At 50.1% G+C, this 18963-nt stretch overlaps 1 protein-coding gene across 3 annotated transcripts in view; it reads left to right on the top strand.

Annotated features, from left to right (window-relative positions):
• The window catches only part of LOC119956521 (suppressor of cytokine signaling 1-like), a 61311-nt gene extending 45012 nt beyond the window's left edge, over window positions 1-16299 (top strand). For 2 of the 3 annotated variants that reach the window (XM_038783806.1, XM_038783807.1), the window contains one exon: window positions 14726-16299. In XM_038783806.1, coding sequence (XP_038639734.1) covers window positions 14786-15370 — 585 coding nt within the window. In that variant the 5' untranslated portion in view covers window positions 14726-14785 and the 3' untranslated portion in view covers window positions 15371-16299. The remainder of the gene's footprint in view (window positions 1-14725) is intronic. The other variant, XM_038783804.1, reaches the window with a different exon arrangement.
• The last annotated feature ends 2664 nt before the right edge of the window (window positions 16300-18963 follow it).

The following is an 18963-nucleotide window of genomic DNA, read 5'->3' as shown; positions in this document are numbered from 1 at the left end:
AGCAGATGTGAAATCCCAGACCTGTGCAGTTCATTTTACCATCAGATGCACGTTCAGGATCTGGTCTGACCATTTCTGATGGTGAGGGGGTTAAATTGAGCCACTTCTCTTTTGACGTCTCGCCTGAGGCAGCATTTACTGCTGTGAATTTTGTTTTATGTAGACCGGGAGCTGGTACAATGTCAAGAAGCTTCAGCTCCGATTCCCGGCATGTACTGCCCCTGGATCTGTGTGGCGAGCTACTCTGCGTTTGTGTTGCCCACGCCCCTCAGTAGGGCCTGGGCAATTGCTTTCTCCCTCACAACTGCCAGCGAGTTCCAAGTGTTTCAGTTGAGTGCGCAGGACACATGATGCATGGCTTTTTGAAAAAAAACTGGTTTACTTGGCTGGATGCTTATGGGAGCCATTCACACGAGAATCCATGCACAAGATGATCTGGCACTGATTGGAGCGTACTGCGGGCATGATGTCCCTTTAAGATGTCAAGCGACTAGTTACTAGTTTCCTGTCGTCTGCAGAATGTGGTGACAGCTTGTGCTTGACGGCTGGAAGATCTTATCAAGGGGGAAGAGAAGAATTTGGTTTTTCTGTGTGCTTTTGTAGAAAAGAAAAAGACGTGTTAGATAAGGCTGCGTTTCTAAAGCACGGGCGAATCGCGAGAGCGCATCAGGCGGTAGGTTTTGTTTCTGATTCTGTTGTTACGGACTGGAAGGGTTCCCGTGCTTTTGCCGATCTTGTTCGGACGAGTAAGACGTCTTACAACAACCAGGTTAAAGTCCAACAAGTTTGTTTCGAATCACTAGCTTTCGGAGCTCCGTTCCTTCCTCGGGTGAATTGTCCGATGAAGGAGCTACGCTCGAAAGCTAGTGATTTGAAACAAACCTGTTGGACTTTAACCTGGTGTTGTAAGACTTCTTAATGTGCTCACCCCAGTCTTAACGCCGACATCTCCACATCATTGTTCGGAAGAGGAATATGTTGGTCCAGGCCAATGTTCTTGGCTCCAGGTTTAGCACGAGGTTAGAATGCTGACTGAGAACCTCAATCGGGTTGGGGGGGAAATCTTTCATGGAGCAAGTGCAACGGACTAATGTCAGTTTCATTCCGAAACTTGGGACTGCACGGTAATCATATGTATATATGTAGATGAGTAAAGGGTTAATTCTTGCATCTCAGTGTAACGCAACCACTAGAGGGCACCACTGGATCCCACTATAAATATGAGAGCTCAGAGGATCTGGGCCTCTTCCAACCAGGAGTGACTAGACAGTAGAGTGTAAGAGCGATGGATCACAGTTTGGCATTTATAGTTTAAATTAGTTAATACTTCGGTATAGATTACTTGATTACTAGTTATAGTTCTGTGGAGTGTGCAAACTTAATATTAGAACAAAGAAAATTACAGCACAGGAACAGGCCCTTCGGCCCTCCCAGCCTGCGCCGATCCAGATCCTTTATCTAAACCTGTCTCCTATTTTCCAAGGTCTACTTCCCTCTGTTGCCGCCCGTTCATATTCCTGTCTAGATGCCTCTTAAATGATTCTATCGTGCCCGCCTCTACCACCTCCGCTGGTAAAGCGTTCCAGGCACCCACCACCCTCTGCGTAAAAAACTTTCCACGCACATCTCCCTTAAACTTTCCCCCTCTCACCTTGAAATCGTGACCCCTTGTAACTAACACCCCCTCTCTTGGGAAAAGCTTGTTGCTGTCCACCCTGTCCATACCTCTCATAATTTTGTAGACCTCAATCAGGTTCCCCCCTCAACCACCGTCTTTCCAACGAAAACCAAGCTTTACTCAATCAAGCTTTACTCAATAACTCAGTTTTGCTTTAAATTGGATTGGATTTGTTTATTGTCACGTGTACCGAGGTACAGAGAAAAGTATTTTTCTGCAAGCAGCTCAACAGATCATTCGGTACAAGTATTTTCAGTACATTAAGTTAAAGATTGTTGGGTTCTTCAGATCACACCATCAGACCATTCTGGATTACAAAGCAGAGAGTAACGAGATATATTACCAAAGAGTAACATAACATCCACTACTTTTTGCTGCCTTGTGCGCTACGAGGTTGGGATTGGGAGAAATGACTGGCCCATTTGGGGCAACACGGTAGCATGGTGGTTAGCATAAATGCTTCACAGCTCCAGGGTCCCAGGTTCGATTCCCGGCTTGGGTCACTGTCTGTGCGGAGTCTGCACGTCCTCCCCGTGTGTGCGTGGGTTTCCTCCGGGTGCTCCGGTTTCCTCCCACAGTCCAAAGATGTGCGGGTTAGGTGGATTGGCCATGCTAAATTGCCCGTAGTGTCCTAAAAAGTAAAAGGTTAGGGGGGGGTTGTTGGGTTACGGGTATAGGGTGGATACGTGGGTTTGAGTAGGGTGATCATTGTTCGGCACAACATTGAGGGCCGAAGGGCCTGTTCTGTGCTGTACTGTTCTACTTCTAATTTCACCAGGCTCGGCACTGGGAACAGCGCCCAAGTTCTTCAGCCACAGCTGCCCCTTGATGCACTTGATTACTAATTAACTCTGCCTCATTGTCACTGGACTTGTAATCCAGGGACCTAGCCTGATGCTTGGGGCACCCGGGTTCGAATCCCACCTCAGCAGATGGTGGAATTTGAATGCAATAAAACATCTGGAATTAAAAGTCCAATGATGACCATGAAACCATTGATGGTCGTAAAAGAAAAAAAACATCACCACTATTGCCCTGGTCAGCACTGCTGCCTCACAGCGCCAGGGACCCGGGTTCAATACCGGCCTACGGTGGCTGTCTGTGTGGAATCTGCACGTTCTCCCCGTGTCTGCCCGGGTTTCCTCCGGGTGCTCCGGTTTCCTCTCACAGTCCAAAGACGTGCGGGTTAGGTGGATTGACCATGATAAATTGTCGTTAGTGACCAAAAAGGTTAGGAGGGGTTATTGGGTTACGGGGATAGGGGGGGAGGTGAGGGCTTAAGTGGGTTGGTGCAGACTCGATGGGCCGAATGGCCTCTTTCTGCACTGTATGTTCATAGAGGTAAATAGTTTAGATTAAATCGCCATTTGGTTCCAAGTGTTCAAGAGTGGGAAATAAATATTCTATAGGGTGCACAATATTCTCGAAAGATGGAGAGAATTACGAGGAAGGAGGGGATGACCCTGATAGTAAAGGATGACGTAAAGCCTTTAGTGAGATAAGATCTGCCCTCTGAAGGTCATGAAGTTGAATCCGTAGGGGTGGAAATTCGAAATAGCGAGAAAACACTGGGAGTAGTTTATAGGCCCCATAAGTCATGGTGCCATTGGACAGAGCATTAATGAGAAGTTATTGTAAGAAAACCAATGGAATAATTGCGGAGAACTTTAATCATCTTATAGACTGGGGCAATCAAATTGGCAAGCGTGGTCTAGCAGATGACTTTGTATGACTTTTTTTGACAGTTTTCAGAGCAATATGTTGTGGAACCGGCCAGGGATAAAGCTGTCCGTATTGTGTAATGAGGCAGAGTTGATTGATGATGTAGTAAAAGATTCGCTGGGAAATAGTGATCATAATACCATTGAATTCTATGTTGTCATACTCCAATCGCAAACGCGTATCTTCAACTTGAGCAACGTAGGTTTCAGGAAAGAACTGGCTAAAGTTGATTTGGTAGATCGACTTAACAGATATGGTGGTAAATAAACATTTGAAGAAACAATTCAAAATGTTCAACAAAACAAAGAATCGCAGAAAGTACATCTATGGCTTCCTAAGGCAGTGAATGATAGTGTTAGATTAAAAGAAGATTATAATATTGCAAAGAACAGTGAAGAGATTGAGGATGGGAATGTTTCAGAAAACTGGGGGCATCATAAAGCTGATTTAAGTTTTTAAAAAAAAAGGACCATGGAGAGTAAACTAGTGAGGAATATAAAAACAGATTGTAAAAGTTTTTCAAATAAGTAGAGACAGGGGAAATGAACATGGGGTATGAGGAAAGGGCGGAGACATTGAACAAAGAATAGAGTGTGGAAATGAAAACGATGAATGTCAGCAGAGAAAAAATTGGAGACACTTGAGGGACTGAAACCTGAGACATCCCCAGGGCCTCAGTCTCCACCGTAAAAGAGGTCATTACAGAGTTACTGGATGCTTTTCCCGAAATTCCTTGGATCCGGGAATGGTCCCATCAGATTGGAAGTTGGCCAATCTAACACTGCTTTTCAAGAAAGAAAGAAAAAATAAAACAAGCTGTCGGCTCATTACCTAACCTTGCACATTTGGAAAATGCTGCAATTTATTTATCTATTTATTTTTTAATTTAGAGTACCCAATTCATTTTTCCAATTAAGGGGCAATTTAGCCTGGCCAATCCACCTACCCTGCACATCTTTTGGGTTGTGGGGGGTGAAACCCACGCAAACACTGGGAGAATGTGCAAACTCCACACGGACAGTGACCCAGAGCTGGGATCGAACCTGGGACCTCGATGCTGTTGGGCAGCAGTGCTAACCACTGCGCCACCATGCTGCCGACAATTCTTCATTAAGGAAGTCTTATCAATGTTCTTGGAAAAATATAGTATGAGAACAAATCAACATGATTTTACCAAGGGCAAACCTTGTTTGATAAATGATTAGAGTTTATTGAGGATGTAAATTGGTAGACGATGGTGAACCAGTAGATGTAATATACCTGGATTTCAAACAGACATTCGATAAAGTGCGACGCAAAAGGCTAATGTGTCAAAATATGGGTGCCTGGAATTGGGGTAATATATTAGCGAGGATAGAGGATTGGTTAAGGGGCATGAGGCAAAGAGTGGGCTTAAATCAGGGCTGCACGTTGGCACATTGGTCAGCACTCTGCGCAGGGACCTGGGTTTGATTCCAGCCTTGGGTGACTGTGTGTGGAGTCTGCACATTCTCCCCGTGGGTTCCCGTCGGGTGCTCCGGTTCCCTCCCACAATCCAAAGATGCGCAGGTTAGGCGAGGTATGGGGATAGAGCGGGGGCGTGAGCCTGGATGGGGTATTCTTTCAGGAGGGTGGGCGCAGAGTCGATGGGCTGAATGGCCTGCTACACTCTGGAGATTCTGTAGATTCTATGGATTTAAGATTGAGATGAGAAAATCCCTCACTCAAAGGGTTGTGATTTGAAACCCTCTACTCCAGAGGACGCTCCATTGTTGAATACATTTAAGGGTGAAATGGGCAGCTTTGTGACCGAGACAGTCCATGGATATGGGGAGAGGGCAGGAAACTGGAGTCAGCTATGATGGTATTGAGTGGCAGATCAGGCCTGATTGGCCACTCATCAATTCCTTGTGTTCTTCATTGGAAAGAAGCATTCTGCCCAGTAAACCAGAGCCCTCGAACAGGTCTAGCGCACAATTTTCCTCACCCGCGACCAGACCCTCTGCCAGCGTTTTCCCCTCTCTTTTTGTGTAACAAAGCTCCTCTTCATATCTCTAATAAATGCCAGGGTGCCAGGTTCGATTCCCGGCTTGGGTCACTGCCTGTGAGGGGTCTGCACGTTCTCCCCGTGTCTGCGTGGGTTCCTCCGGGTGCTCCGGTCTCCTCCCCCAAGTCCCGAAAGACATGCTTGTTGGGTGAATTGGACATTCTGAATTCTCCCTCGGTGTACCTGAACAGGCGCCGGAGAGTGGCGACTAGGGGATTTTCACAGTAACTTCATTGCAGTGTTAATGTAAGCCTACTTGTGACAATAAAGAAGATTATTGTAAGAATATATCACTTGCACATCTCCCCCTCCCCCCACCCCCCCCCCCAACCCCCCACCTTCATGTTTGATGGCCACACACTCTTGTGTGTAATGAGAACTGGAAGAGACCATTCAGCCCTTCCACATGTTTCTGCTGTTCAGGTCTGATCATGGATGACCCGCGTCACAACTGTACTTACCCGCCTTTGACTCGTATCCGTTGATTACACCCCTACCCAATTAAAATGTATTAATAGCATCCCTACAAAAATGGCCCCACCCACCCTGGCACCCACAGTCTCTTGGGGGAGTGCGATCCATCTCAATGGCGCACAATAAATGAGCAGGTGATCTATGTCTCATGATGGTGATTGAGGGATAAATATTGACGAACGGGCTGGGTGGGGCCTCTGCCGCTGTCCTTGTCACAGGATGTTCTCACATCAATCGAGGCCTACTGGAGGCTTTAAGGAACTCTTGTCGCTCGGAATTCTGGGTACGTTTGGACTAAGGCGGCGAGCCTCCACAAGAAGAATAGCGATGGTTCGATCGAGGGCTATATTTTGGAACCTACAGCTTTTCCAGGAGAGGCCTTGGGGCAGTGGGGGGAGGGGGTAAACACATTCTCCTGAATTGCGTAACTGCTTTTGGTGGAACGTGCTATCTACAGAGCCCCCTGGTCAGGGCGGGGCGGTATGATCATGTGCGAGTGCAGCAACAAAATAAGATAAGACTCGTTTTAATCCCCTTGAGCACAGTCCTATCTCCCTTGCTCAGCTCGTACTTCGGCGTTGGGAAATATGTATTTAACAATGAGGAACGGCGAGCGGTTCTGTGCTCAAGTCTTTGGAAGCTCCTCTCTTCTGTGTATCTGTTCAGTTTGCTGGCTGGCTTTTATCGAGCTAGGGTCCCCTCCACCTTCTGGGGCCTTGCCGTTCAGGTGGTGCACAGGGCCAGGCATTGAATGTCGGCAGGTTGTTTGACCATTTCATAGAATTTACAGTGCAGAAGGAGGCCATTCGGCCCAGCGAGTCTGCATCGGCTCTTGGAAAGAGCACCCTATTAAGCCCACGCTTCTACCCTATCCCAGTAACCCCACCTAACCTTTTTGGACACTAAGAGGCAATTTATCACGGCCAATCCACCTAACCTGCACGTCTTTGGACTGTGGGAGGGAACCGGAGCACCCGGAGGAAACCCACGCAGACACGGGGACAACGTGCAGACTCCGCGCAGACAGTGACCCAAGCCGGGAATCGAACCTGGGACTCTGGAGCTGTGAAGCAACTGTGCTAACCACTGTGCTACCTGTCATAATATCCACTCATGTATATCATGCGATGCAGACAGGCAGCGATTGACACAGAGGATAACCAATGAACACACACGACACAGAACAACCAATCACCAGACAGGACACCACCACTATAAAGCCCACAAGGCATTAAGGCTCTCTCTCTCTCACAGGACACGGCTAAGGAGATACTCTCAGTGCACAAGCCAGTGAATATCATCACATGTGAGAGAGCTAGCCTGGTCAAGCCAGTAGGAGGTTATCAGTTAGGTTAATAGAGTGTCAACCCACAGCAGATTATGTACAGCAATCAACAGGTTCAATAAAACAGTGTTGGACCATCTCCTCTGCTGGAAGCCTGTTTCTCGTTTTACTGCATCCAGTTGCAGTCGATGTTAGCCCAACACAGATAATACATCACTTCCCTACTGCCCTTGATGGAGGATGGGGGGGGTAAGGGGAGAGGGCGGTTGGGGGCTTGTTGCTGACATGCACCAGGTACTCTGGTTTCCTCCCACAGTCCAAAGATGCACAGGTTAGGTAGATTAGCCGTGCTAAATTGCACTCGGTGTCCAAAGGGGTTGGGTGGGGTTAATGGGTTGTGGGGATGGGGTTAGGGTTAGGTATGGGGTTGGGTAGTGTGCTCATTCAAAGGGCTGGTGGAGACTCGATGGGCCGAATGGCTTCCTTCTGAAAAATGAAATGAAAATCACTTATTGTCACGAGTAGGCTTTCAATGAAGTTACTGTGAAAAGCCCCTAGTCGCCACATTCCGGCGCCTGTCCGGGGAGGCTGGTACGGGAACCGAATCGTGCTGCTGGCCTGCTGGGTCGGCTTTATAAGCCAGCGATTTAGCTGAGAGAGCTAAACCAGCCCCTGGTTCTGCACTGTAAATTCCATGATTCTATCCATCTGCTCGCCTCTGTGTCCTGTCTGTGTCTTGGCCCATCCCGGGTCCTCGTGGCTTTCGTCAGCCTTGCGTTAAATTACAACACAATGATGATGTGATGAATGGTTACTGTACCCTTAACACCATGTAGGTGATACCCCTTTAAGACAGGGTTTGGAACCCTGGGGGACTCCGCCTCCGACTCCGCCCACCAGGGAGCCGTATATAAGGTGATGCCCTGTAGGCGGCACTCAGTAAGCACACATCTCGGTAACTCAGCTTATTAAAGCCCTCGTTTACCATTCCACACTCGTGTCGTTATTGAGGGTGCTGCAATTTAATAAGCAGATTACGTTAGGATGGACGTCGGTCTCGAGCCAGAAAGGCTCAACCTGGAAGCACGGAGGCCAAAGACATTTTTAATACTGGCTCCGCTGCTTCGAGGCCTACCTGGAATCCTCGGAAACTCCCGGCCTAGGGCCTCTCAAGCTGCGCCTACTCCATGCCCAGGTGAGCCACAGAATCTCCGCCATGATCGAGAAGGCGACCACTTACCACGAGGCAATCGAGACTCGATTACGAGTCAAACCCATAAATGAGGTACATGCACGGTACCTGCTCTCTACCTGCCGGCAGCGCGCAGGGGAAACGCTAGATGAAAACGCTAGTGGAAAAGCTCACCGCGCTCGCCAGGAACTGCAACCATCAGGACGTGACGGGGGAAGTCCACGTGAACCTGCACATCCGAGACGCCTTCGTGTCTGGCATCCGTTCGGCCTACATCAGGCAGCGGCTCCTCGAAAATGGAGCTAAAGACCTTCAGTACACGGTAACGCTCGCCACCTCACTGGAAGTGGCCCGCCACAACCTAGGCAAGTACTCCGCGGACCCTGCGAGCCCCCCTCGGGCTTCCCCAGACTCGGGCCTGCGCCGCCCGGCGACCCGCCCCAGACCGGGGGCATACTGTGCTATTTCTGTGGGCAGGGCCAGCACCCACGTCAACGCTGCCCAGCCCGCTCCACCATCTGCAGCGACTGCGGAAAGAAGGGGCATTTCGCGAGGGTCTGCCTGGCCAGGCCCTAGGCCCAGAAACAAAAAGATCACCAGGCCCGAAAATCGAGCTCACAGGCCCGCAGGCCTTGCAACGCGGCTGCGCACCGGCCGTACATGCCCCTTTCTGACGCGTCATCGGCCTCGTGCAAGTCATGGGGGCGGCTATCTTGGCCGCGGTCATCTTCTAGACCCGACACGTGCGACCAACGGCGGCGGCCATTTTGTGAATCCTACTCTGCTGAAGACTCTGACTACCCGCAATTGGGAGCGATCACCCTCGGCCAATCGCGGCCAAAGCACCTGTAGAATTCCATGATCATGTCCAGATCAGCGGGCGTGACACTCCCTGCCTCTTTGACTCCAGGAGCACGGAGAGCTTTATCCACCCAGAAACGGTAAGGCACTGCTCCTTGCGCACCTCTCCCGCGTCCCAAATTATAGCCCTCGCCTCCGGGTCCCACTCGGTCCAAATCAAGGGTTATTGTGGATCTCGCGATCCTGGGCACCGAATACGCTCATTTCAAGCTCTGTATCCTCCCTCACCTCTGCATCGTCCTGCTGCTTGGATTTCCAATGCAGCCACCGAAGCCTGACCCTGAAGTTCAGCGAACCCTTGCCCCCTCCCCCCCTCATGGTATGCAGCCTTGCAACACTGAAAATTGCACCCCCCTCTCTATTCGCGGACCTCACCCCTGACTGTAACCCGTCGCCACCAGGTACAGTGCCCAAGATATGACTTTTATCAAGTCTGAGGTCCAGCGTTTACTGGCAGAGGAGGTCATCGAGGCTAGCAACAGCCCCTAGAGACCACAAGTGGTGGTAGTACGGTCCGGGAACAAGAAAGGATGGTCATGGACTACAGCCAGACCATAAACTGCTTCACGCAGCTCGATGCGTACCCCCTTCCCTGCATAGCAGGGTCAATCGGATCACTCAATATCGTGAATTCTCTACTGTCGACCTCAAATCCGCCTACCACCAGCTCCCTATCCGACCGAAAGACAGCCCCTATACTGCTTTCGAAGTAGCTGACCGGCTCTTCCACTTCCTCAGGGTCCCCTTCGGCGTCACAAATGGGGTCTCCGTCTTCCAGAGGGTGATGGACGAAATGGTGGATCAGTACGGCCTGTGGGCTGCTTACCCGTACTTGGACAATGTCACCATCTGCGGCCGTGACCAGCAGGACCACGACGCGAACCTTGAAAAGTTCCTCCAGACCGCCCGGGGCCCTCAACCTGACCTACAACAAGGAAAAATGTGTTTTCCACACAACCCGATTAGCCATCCTCGGCTACGTCGTGGAAAACGGGATCCTAGGTCCTGACCCCGACCGCATGTGACCCCTTAAGGAATTTCCCCTTCCCCGTAGCCTCAAGGACCTCAAAACGGTGCTTGGGGCTTTTATCCTATTACGCCCAGTGGGTCCTCAAATATGTGGACAAAGCCCGCCCACTCATAAAGACCACAACATTTCCCCTGATGGCTGAGGCCCTGTCGGCCTTCAGTCGCATCAAGCCGACATCATCAAGGCTGCTATGCACGCGGTGGACGAAACCATCCCTTTCCAGGTAGAGAGCGATGCGTCAGACATCGCCCTGGCTGCTACCCTCAACCAGGCGGGCAGACCAGTAGCATTCTTCTCCCGGACCCTCACCACCTCCGAGATTCGGCACTCTGCAGTCGAAAAGGAGTCACAAGCCATTGTGGAGGCCGTGCGGCACTGGAGGCACTACCTAGCCGGTAGAAGGTTCACCCTCGTTACTGACCAACGGTCGGTAGCCTTCATGTTTGATATCGCACAACGGGGCAAAATTAAAAATGATAAAATCTTGAGGTGGAGGATTGAACTCTCCACCTACACGTACGATATCAAGTATCGTCATGGTATGAGCCCCCAGGTGCCCTGTCCCGTGGCACATGCGCCAACGCGCAGGAGAATCGCCTGCGGGCTATCCGCGATGACCTCTGTCACCCGGGGGTTACCCGGCTCGCCCACTTTACCAAGTCCCGCAACCTACCTTACTCCACCAAGGAGGTCAAGGCCAAGACCAGGCCTTGCCAGATCTGGGCGGAATGCAAACCGCGCTTCTACCGGCCAGACAAGGCTCGCCTTGTAAAGGCCTCGGGGAGGCCCTTTGAGCGACTAAGCGTGGACTTCAAAGGACCCCTCCCGTCCACAAAGCCTTCATTTACCATTCCACACTCTCTCGTGTCGTTATTGAGGGTACTACAGACGCCCACCCCACTCCTCGAGGAAAGGACGGTATTCTGCACCGCGAAGATCCCAAATTCACCGTGTCCGGGTTTCGAACGTTAACACAAGTGTCAAAGGGAACGCAGAGAGCTGCGGCCTCCAGATCCCAGCGACTGCTGCGCAAGAAATGTGCAAGAAACACCCACAAATTTTGCCAAATGTGTCGATCAGTTCGGATTTGGAAATACTGAATGACGTGTGGTGACCTTCACATGACATCATTTGCTTTTATCTTGTTTATTTCACACCCGCCCGCCACACGCTCCCCACGCTGCCTATTTACATTACAGCTCTTTGGCAACCCTCGGCTTTGTGATATTGTGGCCGGGTAAACCACTTCAGATTGTTCTAGGCTGGTAGTGGCCTCCGTGTTTGTCATTCTGCACCTTGGTATAACGCACAGGGCCCCGGCGCTACCCCTGCACCCCCCCCGGGATGCCAGAGCAGATCGGCGGCTCCGGGGGTCACCTGTTTTGTGTTCCAATGGATCAAGAGGGTGGAGGGGGGGGGGGTATTCGGCGGAGTCCTGATTTCTCCTTTGCTGACCCGATGAATTCACAATCGGGATCTGCCTCTGCAACTCTTTTCGATGTGGGATTGGGAGGGACGTGAGGGGGGGGGGGGCTTCAACGTGGGATTTGGGGGATTGTGGGGGATTGGGTGGACGATGAGGGAGGGTAGGGTGGGGTGCAGAGATTGATGTCGGACCTCTGGAAATTCTATAACATTTCAAGCGCTCATCTAAATACTTCATTTGGCGAGATATATATTTTTTTATTCACAAGGGACAAAAGAAATATATTAACTGGAGCCATATGAAATATATTAAACAGTGCCATATGACCTAGCGGCAGTGAAGATGGATCCCGGAGCTGGTTTAGCTCAGTGGGCTAGACAGCTGGTCTGTGATGCAGAACAAGGACAGCAGCGCAGGTTCAATTCCCGTACCAGCTGAGAATTCTCAATTCTCCCTCCGTGTACCCGAACAGGCGCCGGAAAGTGGCGACTAGGGGCTTTTCACAGTAACTTCATTGCAGTGTTAATGTAAGCCTACTTGTGACAATGAAGATTGTTTTATTTATTTATTGTTAGATTTACTATCCTAAGACCATAAGACGTAGGAACAGAAGAAGGCCATTCAGCCCATCGAGTTTGCTGTGCCATTCAATGAGATCATGACTGATCTGATGTGATAACCCTCAAATCCGTCTTGCCACAGCCTTGAACATACTTAACGACCCAGCCTCTACAGCTCTCTGCGGTAAAGAATTCCACAGATTCACTCCCGTCCGAGAGAAGAAATTCCTCCTCGTCTCTGTCTTCAATGGGTGACCCCCTTTGCTCTGAGATTCTGCCCTCTGGTCCTGGACTCTTCCACAAGGGGAAACAACCTCTCAGCATCGACCCTGTCAAACCCCCCCTGAGAACCTTGTATGTCTCAATAAGGTCGCCTCTCATTCCTCTAAACTCCAATGAGGACAGGCCCAACCTACTCAACTTCCCCTCATGACAAAATCCCTCCACACCCAGGGTCAACCTCGTGAACCTTCTCTGTTGATCGGACTGAAGAGAGCAATTCTGGTCATATTGTCAGGGGCTGGTTTAGCTCACTAGGCTAAATCGCTGGCTTTTAAAGCAGGCCAGCAGCACGGTTCATTCCCGTACCAGCCTCCCCGGACAGGTGCCGAAATGTGGTGACTAGGGGCTTTTCACAGTAACTTCATTGAAGCCTACTCGTGACAGTAAAGCGATTTTCATTTTTCATTTCATTTTCAAATAAGAAAGATCTCTCAACACCGGTGTATTCAGGAAGTATCTTTTTCAGTTATAATGGCGGAATGGGGGACTTGTTTTCCATTTAAAACGTACAGCATAGTACATACAGTGCAGAAGGAGACCATTCGGCCCATCGAGCCTGCACTGACCCACTTAAGCCCTTATTTCCATCCTATCCCCATAACCTAATAACCCCCCCCAAAACCTTTTTTGGTCACTAAGGGCAATTTAGCACGGCCAATCCACCTAACCTGCACATCTTTGGACTGTGGGAGGAAACCGGAGCACCCGGAGGAAACCCACGCAGACACGGGGAGAATGTGCAGACTCCTCACAGACAGTCGCCCAGCGGGGAATCGAACCTGGGACCCAGGCGCTGTGAAGCCACAGTGCTATCCACTTGTGCTGCCCGAAACGGGGACCCTTTCAAAAGGATTCATAAAGAAGAGCTGGGCAGCACTTCATTGTGAAGATTTTGAAAAAAACGGGGAATACAAGGTTAAAAATTCAGGAAGCCCGGAATGGGGAATCATTTTACTGGCCGATGTCGTTGGGAAACGTGCAATCAGTGGGCCTTGAGATAGACCTTGGAATGAATGTTGTAACTGAACTGGAGAGGGGGAGAGCGCGGTTGGAAGGGGAGGAACTGGGCCCGAGACCTTGCAAAGGCCAGCGGTTTGTTGAAGTTAATTCCTGTTCCTAATCAAGTTGAGAGAAAACTGGGGGCGCGAGAGACTGATTCAGGAAAAAGTATTGGGCACACCTTCGGGAAGGACGGGCAATGAGCAGGACTCGATGTTAGTTTTGCCACGTTGATATCCTATCGACGTAACAGTGGTTCGTGTTACATGGTTCTAAATAGAGGCCTGATATTGATACATCACTACGAGGATGTTACCAGGACTTAATGGTCTGAGTTATAAGGAGAGGCTGGATAGGCTGGGACTTTTCTCCCTGGAGCGTAGGAGGCTTAGGGATGATCTTGTAGAGATCTATAAAATAAATATAGAACATGCAGGGCAGAAGGAGGCCATTTGGCCCATCGAGTCTTCACCGACCCACTTAAGCCCTCACTTCCACCCTATCCCTGTCCCTCACTTCCACCCTATCCCTGTAACCCAATAACCCCTCCTAACCTTGGCTAGTCAAAGTGGAGGAGTCTAGAATTAGAGGGCAAAGGTTAAAGTGAGAGGGGAGAGATAGAAAAGAGACCAGAGGGGAAATTTCTTCACACGGAGCTGGTGAGCAATTGGAACGAGCTGCCAGAGGCAGTGGTAGAGGCAGGTACAATTTTGTCCTTTAAAAAGTAGTTACATAGGGGGATATGGGCCAACTGCGGGCAAGTGGGACTAGCTTAGTGATAGAAACTGGGCGGCATGGACAAGATGGGCCGAAGGGCCTGTTTCCATGCTGTAAACATCTATGACACTGAACAGCCAGTACAGTATTTTTGAACTGACATCACCGTTGTAATATGGGAAATGCTAACATGTGCACAGCAAGATCCAGCAAAATGTTTACCAAATCAATGAGACAATGATCAGCTAATCTATTTTCCCATGTAGCTGGTGGACGGTCTTTGGGGGGGTGAGTTACTGAGATACTTGAGGCAGGATTCTCAGCTGCTGACCTGCTCTTGTAGCCAGGGTGTTGGCCTCGGACCATCAGTCTGCATTTTGAAATGTCTCGTTGTCGATCTGGTGTCTGCCTATTTGGCAATGTTCCAAGCACAATTTATATTGAACCACTTGTCTTTCCCCCTCTCTCTGCAGGGCCTTTATCCAGACGGAGGTTAAAGATGGAGTCCTTCTGGAGTTGGCGGACTCTCTGAGATGGTTGGAGGGAGCTCGCAGCTGGATGCTCTGGCCGATGTGCGACGCCCTGATCCTCCGAGACTCCAGCCCGATCAGCCCACGCACTACCGGACGTTCCGGAACACGGAGCGGCAGATCGTCGACCGGACCCTGCACTTCCTGGACGAGAGTGGATTTTACTGGGGGCCGCTCCCCGTGGACCAGGCTCACGCCAAGCTGGCTGCGGAGCCCGTGGGCACTTTCCTCGTCCGGGACAGTACTCAAGCCAACCACTTGTTCAGCCTGAGTGTCCGGGCCGACAAGGGGCCGGTCAGCATGCGGATCCTGTTTGACAAGGAACACTTCTGGTTCAATAATGCTTGCTTTGACTGCATTGTGAAGCTCCTGGAGTACTGCGTGGACAGCACCCAGATAAAACCCTTCATGTTTGACTGCAATATATCTGTTGTCTTTCGCAAACCCTTGCGGAAGCAGCCCATCCCAAAACTGCAACAGTTATGCAGAAAGAGCATAATCCGCCACTACGGGGTAGAACGTGTCAGGAGATTCCACTTAGTGTCCCGCCTCCAAACATACATTGAGGAATTTCCCTTCAAGATGTGACTCCAGCCGCGAGGATCGTTTGCGTCTTTCCAGTTCATTTTTTTGGTGGGGCAGCAGCTCTGGAATCGACCACCCGCTCGGCAAGAAGTGCGAGGAGGAGTCTGGGATGTAGCCATCATCGTCGCCCTCACTCCCTGCCCCCTGCCATTGGCGACGCAGCCTGGTCAAGGGGGGGGGGCTCCGAGACCCCCGTCGGAGGCGTCGTTGACCAGTCGTGTTTTGCGGTCAGGCGGGGAAGGGCGTGCAATTTCGGCCAGCTCGCCAACGCCGGTGTACTCGCCGGGCGAGCAAGGCGGCCGGGACGGAAGAACATTTCTGGTCAAGAGTTCTGCAGGGTACGCAGGGAGGGATAATTGTCATTCTCTTGCGCATGACTGTGTAATTGTGCTTCCATCCAAAGTCAGCACTAAGAAATATTTAGATTAATTTTGCAACAAAAAAAAGCACTACTGTATCAAAGTGAATTTTTTATCAAATATTTTTATTTTATATTTTTTATATATATATACATTTATTTTAATACATAATTTAAAAACTATAAAAATCGAACTGATTGGCTGGGGTGTGGGTTTTCGATGCTCAAAGCCCTGGTACGGACACATTTAGTCAAGGACAGGCTGGTTAGAGCGAAAATGGCCCATTGAGTTGGCGGAGTGGAATTGCATTTCGAGGGCTTCAAGTGTCTTTCTGAGGGTGGAGGAGGGTGACCGGCCATTCTTTGGCTCTTGATGCGCCTTGAACGGTGTCTGGTGTTCCATTAGCTCACCCTGGTGTGCAGCCTGCCCATTGGCAAAAGAACCCTCCTCCACCGTCGCTCAATCGCATACATTAGGATTTGGCTGGTTTAGCTCACTGGGCTAAATCGCTGGCTTTTAAAGCAGACCAAGGCAGGACAGCAGCACGGTTCGATTCCCGCACCAGCCTGCTCGGACAGGCGCCGGAATGTGGTGACTAGGGGCTTTTCACAGTAACTTCATTGAAGCCTACTCGTGACAATAAGCGATTTTCATTTTTCATTTTCATGATCTGAGCAAGGAAGTGTAACCCTTCCTCTGCCCCCTACTCCAGCACGAATCTGCCCTTTTGAAAATGGAGTAGTGGCAATGACGTAAATCATTGTTCAGTTGGTGCTGGATCCATTATTCAGAAAGGCCGAATCAATGATCTTGCAGCTAAAGTAAAAATAGTTCAATCCAATCTGAGCATCGTTTAACCACTATTCAATCTCTTCGATTGGATTCCAGCCTGTGACTCTCTCCGTTACGTAGTTAAGAGGTGGAGCATCCTAGTTCGATTCCACCTTGTAACTTACTGTGTGCCCCACGTATCTGGTTTATTTATTACGGTGTGATGAACCTTTTTGGGTTTTACACATCAACTCATTTCGATATCTTCAATCCTCGGGCGAGGTCAATCCTGAATGAAAATGAAAATCGCTTATTGTCACGCGTAGGCTTAAATGAAATTACTGTGAAAAGCCCCTAGTCGCCACATTCCGGCGCCTGTTCGGGGAGGCTGGTACGGGAATCGAACCGTGCTGCTGGCCTGCCTTGGTCTGCTTTCAAAGATTTGCAGAATATTGATGCTAAATTCTGCTCTATCGCTTCAGGTGGAGGTGAGCCCACTTGTAGCCAATCAGCTATCAGCAGTTTTCTCAATAAAGAAAGTAGATGGTTTTCTATGAAGTTTTTGAAGAAAAATCATTTTATTGTGCGTCAGGGTTATTAATGGGAATTCAAATTGCAACCTTGGGGGAGGGGGGGAGAATCCTGGACGGAATAGGAACAAAGTTGACCTCTGACGGCCTACGTCATGTGATGCTCCAGGGTGCAGGCCATGTGACACTCGTAAGATCGTTGGAATGCTCCACTCTTTGGTCCATGAATATAAGGGTTACCGAACTTCTTCCACTTTCAAAATCTGGGTGGAGGGAAAGGGCTAGAGTTTAGGGCCCAAAGTCTCCTGGGTGGGAAGTCACCAAAACCTTAACAACCGGTGGCTGCCACGACTCCAAAAAAAACAAAAACCCACCGGACTAAATTGAACGAATCCGACGAACTATTTCAAACTTGGAGAAACTTTTTTACACCACTGGGGGCACACTGCAAAGACGCAAGGCCTCTGCTTTGCTGCTGAGCAGGCGGCAATCCTAAGAGAGAATGCCTGGCGCCTGTAGGCGATTGGGATCAAGGCCCAAGGATAACTATTGACCAATTCTGGCTGGTCAGCAATGTTCACGTTCCACAAAAGCATAAAAGTAAAGCTTGTTGGATTTCTCTTCAACAATGTGCTTTGATACTGTAGACATCCGTACCCATTTATTGCAACTTGGCTAAAAAGATTTATATATCTTAAGGGCAGTGTCTGGCTTACAGAGTGGTTCCCTCCCCCCTCCTCTTTTCCTTTTAATAATAATCTTTATTAGTGTCACAAGTAGGCTTACATTAACACCACAAGGAAGTTACTGTGAAAATCCCCCAGTCGTCACACTCTGGCGCCTACTTGGGTACACAGAGGGAGAATTCAGAATGTCCAATTCACCTAACCAGCACGTCTTTTGGGACTTGTGGGAGGAAACTGGAGCACCCGGCGGAAACCCATGGGGGAGAGAGTGCAGACTCCGCACAGGCAGTGACCCAAGATGGGAATCGAACCGGGGACTCTGTCGTCTGAAGCAACAGTGCTAACCACTGTGCTATTGTGAGACTTCCACGTAGCTTGGCTACCTCCAGCCAACAATGCTGGCCACCTCCAGAGTGGATTAGCTACAATACAGAAGGCCCCTTCTGATATCCAACCAATCTGGTCACGAGAGCCAATGCCGGCCTCCAGCTATTTCCTTAATATCTCTCCCCTGAGGCGACACGGTGGTGAGCACTGCTGCCTCACGGCGCTGAGGACCAGGGTTCGATCCCGGCCCTGGGTCACTGTCCATGTGGATTTTGCACATTCTCCCCGTGGCTGTGTGGGTCTCACCCCCATAACTCAAACGATGGGCAGGGTAGGTGGATCGGTCACACTAAATTGCCCCTTAATTGGAAAAAAGAAAACCTCTCTCCGATGCCTAGGACCTGCGCCAATGCTGTCATTCTGAAGCTTTTGGTTTGGTTTGAACACCTCACCAATGGTGCTTGCTGATGCCATTGCAGGAAGACCATTAGAAGTGGGACAACGGTACAGTGGGGGAAGAGCCAGGAAAGAACTGTTGAAATTACCCAAAGGTGGGTTGGTTGGGCCATGATAAATTTGCCCCTTCGTGTCCAGTGATGTACAGGCTAAGTGGGGTTGCAGTGATAGGGGGGGGAGGGGGAGGGGGGGGGGGGGGGGGGGGGGAGACGGGCCCAGGTAGGTGTTCTTTCAGAGGGTCGGTGAAGCACGGTAGCATAGTGGTTAGCACTGTTGCTTCACTGCTCCAGGGTCCCAGGTTTGATTCCCGTCTTGGATCACTGTCTGTGCGGGGTCTGCACGTTCTCCCCATGTGTGCGTGGGTTTCCTCCGGGTGCTCCGGTTTCCTCCCACAGTCCAAAGATGTACAGGTTAGGTGGAGTAGCCATTCTCAATTGCTCTTCGTGTCCAAAAGAAAAGGTTAGGTG

The sequence above is a fragment of the Scyliorhinus canicula genome, chromosome 23, assembly GCF_902713615.1.
Source record: "Scyliorhinus canicula chromosome 23, sScyCan1.1, whole genome shotgun sequence".
NCBI classification, from domain to species: domain Eukaryota; kingdom Metazoa; phylum Chordata; class Chondrichthyes; order Carcharhiniformes; family Scyliorhinidae; genus Scyliorhinus; species Scyliorhinus canicula.
Note: the sequence above shows the minus strand (reverse complement) of the source record. Positions and strands in the feature narration are given on the sequence as shown.